Here is an 8,317-nt window from a genome sequence, read left to right on the forward strand (position 1 = left end):
TGTGTGTCAGAGAAGAGGGAGAGAATGGTTGTGTTGACATGTTTTAAGTCAACAAATTAACTGTATCTAATTGGTGCAATCCTTCAGAAAAATTACATCTTTCACCCCCCCCCCCCCCGCCCCCCCCATTCAGCCCCCTTTCAGCTCTCTCCTCAATCCCTCCATCCCTGAGTAGAAGGCTAATTAAAGGAAAGAAATTGGATATGGGCCTTTGCGCACTCTAATTCAGAAAAAAAATGGAAGTGATGAGCGAGAGGCAGAAATGTCAGGCCCAAGATGAGGACACAGGATCAGACAGGTAACGCCTTGTCCTCTGGGGAAGCATTTAAGTGATGGCAAAATGTAGCATCAGTAAGGGCAAAGGACTAACCGAATGAGACATGAAGCTTTGGGGCATAATCCAAAATACACCTCAATCTGCTGATGCTAATCCGCTGCTGGTTTATCCTGAAGTGGTCTTGTCCTCTTTGACCACTTCTTCAATATTTTAAACACTTGTAAAGGGCAGGAGAAAACACTTCTATAGCTATTCAACTCGTAAATGCTCACTCATGGTTTAAAATGAAATCTACTCAATCTACAGCAAGTCGTCACCGATGCTGGACATTAAGATTACATCACTGTGAGTACTGATTGAAAAAGACATTTTCTCAGGCTTGGCGGACTGGTTTAGGCTTTCTATTTGTAAATCCTCTGAGGATCACCTTCAAGTAAATGTTATTTGCTGGTGCTAAATATTGTGGGCAAACCTGAGCTAATTGTGAACTAGCTGTAAAGATAAGTCTGATCCTAAAACCGCCTCATTAAGCAAAGGGCATCTCTCTGCGCTGATGCAGTTTGCCTAAATTTAAATGAGACATTATGCAAGAAATTGAAAGAAAGCCGTCCGATATTTATTTTTATTTATGTAGATTAGAGAGCAGACTGCCAGAGCAGACTGCGTTGGGCTGATGAAGACAATGTGTCATGCAGACTGCATGGTTAAAAAAAAAAAAATAAAAAAAATAAAAACGTATGCTGAAAGCTGATGGCAATCTTGGCAAAAGAGCAGAAAAGGGAGGAAAAGTGGATTCCAGAGCAATTTGCTTAAATTTATTACTGACTGAAAAACACAGCAAACAGGCCAGAATAACGACCACATTTAAGTTTGAGAGGACAATTTCCACAAAAAAGTTGCAGATGAAGCTAAGAATCTTTGGATTTTACAAGAAAGCCTTGTTTAGCAAGAGCAATCCTGTCAAAAGTATTTGCCCCTCACAAAATCCTTTGGTTTCACTTTTTTGCCACCCTTAAATGTTTCTAATAACTACAGTAGGTTTAAATGTAAAAAAAAATACATGTGTAAATAAAAGTTATAATTATTTTTCAAGTGAGGATTGTTTAATACGGGCGTAAAAGAGTTATTCAACCAACCCTGGACTTGTGTGAAAAAGTAAATGTCCCCTAAGCTCAAAAACTGTGCCACAAATGGAGCATACAAATAACCTACATCACTGAGGAGAAAGTGTGATCCACTTTTTTAATTCAGAGAAATGCCATAGAATCTCTAACACCTTTGCTTTGTATTATGTGAGCAGGTCAGAAGTGGACTTGCTGGCGTGCTCTGGATCAGTGTCCTGCTGCATGTCCCAGGTGTGCTCAACCCTAAGGCAGTGAACTGATTCCTGGACATTCTCGTTTAGGATGTTCAGGTAGGGAGCAGAATTCATCATTCCATCAATTATGGCAAGTGCTCCAGGTCCTGAAGCTGCTAAGCATCACCAGACCATCACACTAGCGGCGAGTTTGACTGTCGGGATGATGCTCTTTTTCTAAAATGCTATCTTGATGTCATGCTTATTGTATCAGACAACCCACGACTACCAAAAGGCTCCAGTGTTGCTCATCACACCACAGATAATTGTCCCATAACGTATGGAGATCATAAATTTTTTTATTTTTTTTTCCTGGCAAATGTGAGATGGGGCTTTGTGTTGCCTTTAGCCACCAATGTTTTTTTTTTTCACATTTGGGATCTGCCACTTATGCCCCTTTATTCTTTGTGTCTATTTTTGTTGTTGAATCATAAACCTTCAGTTTAACTTTTAAGTGAGGCTTACATGGGTTCGCATGTTGTTTCTAGGTTTTTCGTGACCTCCTGGATGAGTTGTCGGTCAGCTCTATGAGCCCAGTCATTCCTGGGAAGTTTCATCCCTGTTCCATGTTATTTCCATTTGTGCATAATGATTCACTAAAGTCCCAAAGCCTTAGAAATGGCTTTTATTAGACCAACCAAACTTTTTCTCTCGCCTGTTCTGTAGACCAGGGAATGATATGCTGCATTTTTTAGATATTTTAGCCAACTTTGTATAAGGAGACAGATTCCATTTAACGGATATGTTGACTGGGCTTCAATGAAGCCTGAAAAGCTTTAAAACTGAAAATGGTTTTCATTCATTCATCCACACACCAATATGCAGCTTGGTAGGCAACTTGGGGTTAAGTTGCCTACCAACTTAACTTAACTTGGGGTTAGGTTGCCTACCAGGGGCACATCGACATGTGACACACTGCAAAAAGAGAACTAAAAATAAGTAACATTTTCTTAAAACGAATGTAGTTATCCTTGATTTGAGCAGGTAAATAAGATTATCTGCCAATAGAATGAGTATTTTGACCACTAAAATAATATACTGCACTTGAAATAAGATGATGGAGATGAATTGTTCCTATTTTAAATGTAAAAATCTTATTCCATCGGCAAATAATCTTATTTATCTGCTCAAATCAAAGAAAAATACTCTAATTGCAAGAAATTTTTTCTTATTTTTAGTTCTATTTTTGCAGTGCAAGGGGAAGCTGGAATCAAGCCATTTACTCAGGTTTACTAGTGGCATTTAAGGAACTCTAAAAACATTTGATTGTACTGTATATGTAGAACATTTAATGCATTGATGATTGTGGCATCACAATTAAAAGGAGCAAAAGTGAGCAAACTCAACTGCATGAATGTTTTTCCCCCCCAATCCTGATTAAAGGGGACGGGTGGCAATAAATACCAGTGACAGCTGCTGTCTTTGGTCTTGACAGCAACAAACAACTGCTGAGTTTAGCCTTTATGACTTAAGACCGGGGGTGCCCAAGCCCAGTCCTCTAGAGCTACAATCCTGCAACCTTTAGGTGAATCCCCTCTCCAACAAACCTGAATCAAATTAATAGCTCAATACCGGGCCTCTGCGGAGCCGAATGGCTGCTGATGAGGGAACTCAGCCATTTGATTCAGGAGTGTTAGAGCAGGAGCGCATTTAAAAGTTGCAGTACCGTAGCTCTAGAGGACTGGAGTTGGGCGCCCCTGGTTTAAGATTCAGCCAAATTTTATCAGACATTTTTCCTTCACAAAGTGGACAACTGTAAATATGACTATTGCCAAGATCGGCTCTATTAATACCTTCTATGGGAGCGCTGGGATAGAGAGGAAATTTTAGAGAAAACAACAGCTGCAGCGTAGAAACCCAGATTTGAAATGTTTGCGGTGATTTTCCTGCATTTAAGATGTCCTTCAGTTATTTCTAAACTAACCTCCACGAAACGATGATTGAAAACTAACTACTGTGCCCTCAAGCTGAGCGACGAGTCTAAAATACACTTTCGAGTCCAGTTTGCGGGCTCATTCTCACACTTGCCATTCCCGGTCCAGTTTATGCAAACACATCCATCTCCGTCTGCTCTCTCTCCCAGTCCACTTCATCTTTATTCTGCTCTCTGTGGGTCTAAAATCCACAGGATCAGGTCAGGAGCAACTACAGGGCAGCAGAGGATCAGGGTGTCGATGATGGATGATAGGAGTGCTTGTGAGTGGGCGTGTTTCTCTGTGCGTGAACACGTTGAGTAGGATCCTGTATGCATTAAACTGACACGCTCCCCTGCTGTGGGGATGATAATGGATGGGGAGGAATGAGGTTAGGCGCTCGCATGCCTTACATGCATGTCCACATAGAAAATCCCAGTATAACCTCACAGCGGCACTGGAACGGAGGAGGGTGAGACTATATTACCATATCAGTAACGACACAGACCTTAAAAAAAAACATCAACATTTGGCTCCATCACCAAATGCACCAAATGGACTTCAGTAGGTGATGCAACACACACCAGGAAGAAAAAAAAAACAACAAGGGTGGGTTCATGCGCTTAAAGCAAATGCTCCTGCACCTCCCCCATACTTTCCCCTAAACTGTGACAATAGGACCCCCCTTTTGCTTCATCCGACTGACCACATGCACAAACATAAACGCATGTTCAGATGCATATACACAGAGCTCATCAATTTGATATAGGAGGAGGCTTCGCTTGCAAAGGGGAAATTATTTTACAGCTGAGCAGCTGAGCCACCTGATCATAGGAGTGACTCTGTTTATCACTCCTTAAGGTTCTTTATCAAGACATACCCATTATTTGGTGACAAAAAAAAACAATGTTTCAGAGGAAGAATAACTCATTCGTTGGATTAATCCAGTTCCCAGTAAAAATGTGTGATTTTATTTAGGGTTCGTTTAAGTCATAAAAAATAAAAAATGTGCTGAAACTGTTGGGAATGTGTGATTTCCTCCTGCATGCGTGTTCATCCTGAAAGGGGCCAAAAGATGACTCCAACCTCCTCGGGGTGGACTGCACTGTATGCTGACATGCACAGGAAGACACGTGATAAACAAATAGGTTGGGTTTTGATTGTGATCCAGCTGTGTAGCGGCCTCCGTGTAGCCTGTCGGTTTGCTGATGGCTTGTTGCCCCTTTTGCTATTTGCGTGTCCGTGTGCATGTACATTTTTCTGGCAGTGCACGGATGGATGATAGCCATCCTGACATTCTCCGCATCGTCACAAATCTTTAGATATCTAGCTGAGCCTGGTCAGCCCTGTCTCTTTGAGTATACAAACAATAGGCTGTTGGTTATTTTCTCTGTGAAAATAATAATAATAAATAAAAAATCTTCTGCTAGACAATGTGCTCTGGACTGTGAAGCGGTCAAGTGTGCACAGGAGAGGGAGCAGACACAAGATGGATGTGTTTGTGTGGCTGCCTGTCTCCAAATTGACTATTCTTCCAGAGCTTCAGAAATATTTTAAGCAAATTTCCAAAAAGAAATTAACCAGCTCAGATTTTCTAATTACGGAGGAGAGGACAATTATGTAGCATGCGCAGATGTTCAGGAGCCAGTGAAGAAGAAATGTAATTCTCTCTGTAAATGACATAAATATCTGATTATTTCTCTTTCAGAATAGTTTAAGAAGATAAATAAACAGCATTCACAGTAAAAGGTCTACCCAATCCTTTTACCTTGTCCGCTGCCTTTTATTATATCAGAAGCAAATGCGACATCACAACATGTGTGTAACAGAGCCATCCTTGTCAAACTCTGTTTCACAAATATCTTTAAAAAAGGAAAACTCGACTTCAGAGCCCAAGTTTTAACTGCTTTAGCTTATGTTGTCAAATAGCATGGATTTTGTTACTTGACAGAAAGACATTGAGAGCTCAACAGTATAAACGATAACCTATATCTGTTAAGAAAAGCCTTCTTTACTCTCTTTGCCTACATTTCCCAAGAAACCTGGAAGGACTGTAACATCTGAAAACAAATTTCCTAAGAACGGCATCTGCTTTAAATTCCCAAACGTGGAGGAAAGCACAATTGTGCATCAATGCGCCACAGACAGCGAGAAAGAAAACTCCTTCTCCCAGTAAAATACATTTACACAAACCAACTACATTTAAGACGCCAATGTAATTTAGGGAGCCGTTTAAGCGTTTGAGAAAATGTCTGTAAAAAAAATAAAAAAGATGCAGACTAGACCTTGTAGTATCTACGGGTCTGTAGGTGACAGCGAACCTAACAACAATCCTGCAAACTAAAAGCAAATATTTTACTGATTATGCACCAGGTATATGTTTTCACGGGCCATTTTTTAGCATGTAGTGTCTCACAGTGAGTCAATCTCTGCTTCCAACAGTAGAAAAAAAATCATTTTTTCTCCTTTGACTTAACATGCATTAAAGTTTAAGTGGAACGGTGGCACTTTGTGGCATCGGAGCCCAGGGCACTGAATAACTCGATGCTGCTTAAGCAAACTAGGGTTTAATTATTGATAGTTTAATGTATAACTTCAGGCAAAGACACCATGCGGCTGTGACTCTAAAACCACTGACGGATAAAAGGGAAGAACACCGACTGTCTTGTTACAGAGCCATGTTCCACACATGGAGGCGCCTCTGATATGCAACGCTTTTCAAAGATTTAGTCAATGCTGAAATGGGTCACAACTGTTTCAGATGGCAAAAGGGGAAGCTGCAAAGCACAGAAAGGCAAGAATAACTTGTGCACCCTATCGGCGTATGCTTGACTGGTCTTTGTAAATATCCACGAAAGAGTCAACCCGCATCAAGAGACAGAGGACAGATAGAAAACCCACTTGGCACAACAGGGATGCTCTAACACGTTATTGTCCTTGAAGGAGAAAGAAAAGCTCCGATTAGGCTTAACATAGGTTTGCTAGCCTGTAACAAAAAGCAACCAGCCATGCACCGGACACGCTAGGGTCAAGAAAAACAACAACAGTGCAGAAGTGTTAAAGTAAATCGAAAGCACAATGCGGCTAAACTGTGTCGTCACCCATTCAAGCTAATTGGAGGAGTGAGGAGACATCTCATAGACTTATAGAGAAGCATCAATTTCGAGCTGAGGCAGCAAAAATTATAACCTCATCACTTATTCATCATTGTTGCAAAGATTCTGTGTTTGCTAGACAACATTCAGAAACTCTGCATTTTTATTGTAAACAAAGGGAGAAAGGCATATCTATACATACACTAGATAGATAGATAGATAGATAGATAGATAGATAGATAGATAGATAGATAGATAGATAGATAGATAGATAGATAGATAGATAGATAGATAGATAGATAGATAGATAATTTTTCAATTAATTTCTTAAATTTAAGAATTGTATCAAAAAGGTACATAAAAACGGTAGTATTTTGTCATCAAGTGAAAAACATACTTGCATCATATTGGATACTTGTTCTAAGTTTCAGAAAACGCTTGTAAAAAATAATTTAAAAAAACGCAATAACTAAATTAATTGAATAAGTGAGTGTGAACTGTTATTATTCCAGTGTAAAAAACATATAGCTTAACCTAAAACCACAAGTGAACAATGGGGAAATTTTGCTATTTGCAGCTGTCAAAAGCAAAATAATTTGTTTTAATTGCATCTTTATTACAAGACTATCAAAAGTCTCTTTTAGGCTCCACGTTTTCACTTTGTGTCATTGACAAGTTAGGCGAGCTTAACGTCACAAAGAAAAAAATGAACTGCGTTTGTTTTATTATTTCATTATTATAAAGAAAAAAAATTAAATCTAGTAACCAGATGTCGTGTCATGTCAACAACTTTAATTAGCGGCATGCTCGGGAACAGTGAGTGGAAAAAGCGGCTCAATTTGTGCGGATCTTCTCATGTGAGGGTTTTTTTTTACGGTCAGAACTCACAAGTAAGATCCGAACAAAGTCCGCCGGGAAACTGTCCGGCTGAGATGCTCCAGAAACACTGAGCGCTCTTACCGTCCACAGCCATAGTCGGTCTCAGCGTGTATCTCTCCGTGGTGTCAGCAGGACTCCCTCATTCTCCCAGAGATAAAAAATGTAGGTTAGTGACAGGGAGGATGAAGCGCGCCTCTTGGCCCCTTTTAACCCGCTATGCGCGCATGGACGCAGCTCCGTAAGCAAGCCGTGCGCAGAATAAAAGGCAACTCGCCTCACACCGCCGCTCTCTGTCGGCTCACGGCCATTTATTTATTGTCCGGGACTTCGGGACCAGTCCGATACGAGGCTGCTCCTCCTTTGTCTCCGCCCCCCCGCCGCTCCGTACCTGACCGCCGGGAGACAAAAAAGGTCATGACGCCCCGACGGCAGCTGTTCCTGGGTACACAGGAGACTCGCTCGGCACCCTGTCTGTCCCTGGCGCCGCAGACAAACACACATTTGAATAAAACCACTAATTGCTTTCAAGTTGCACCTGGCAGGTTTATTTCACTGGATCAGTTTTATTTATTTATTTTGATGAAAATCTACCGAGAAGAGGATGGGTAAACATGTCAGTTATTGTTGCAACTAATTACTCTAAAATAACATTAAGAGAGTATTAAGATTTGCAATCAAAGCAATTTACGGTTTAATCTAACGTATTTTTGGAGACATAATTTTAAACAATATTCACATTTTGACAACAATGACTGATTCATTTTAGACATTTCAACTTTTTTCTTTTTTTACTTAT

At 40.5% G+C, this 8,317-nt stretch overlaps 1 protein-coding gene across 1 annotated transcript in view; it reads right to left on the bottom strand.

The window, feature by feature from the left end:
* The window catches only part of LOC118561045 (sterile alpha motif domain-containing protein 10-like), a 64,065-nt gene extending 56,080 nt beyond the window's left edge, over positions 1–7,985 (bottom strand). The window contains exon 1 of the mRNA XM_036132790.1: positions 7,603–7,985. Coding sequence (XP_035988683.1) covers positions 7,603–7,615 — 13 coding nt within the window. The 5' untranslated portion in view covers positions 7,616–7,985. The remainder of the gene's footprint in view (positions 1–7,602) is intronic.
* Positions 7,986–8,317: the final 332 nt, after the last annotated feature.

Source organism: Fundulus heteroclitus, unplaced genomic scaffold (genome assembly GCF_011125445.2).
Source record: "Fundulus heteroclitus isolate FHET01 unplaced genomic scaffold, MU-UCD_Fhet_4.1 scaffold_54, whole genome shotgun sequence".
In the NCBI taxonomy this organism is placed as follows: Eukaryota; Metazoa; Chordata; class Actinopteri; order Cyprinodontiformes; family Fundulidae; genus Fundulus; species Fundulus heteroclitus.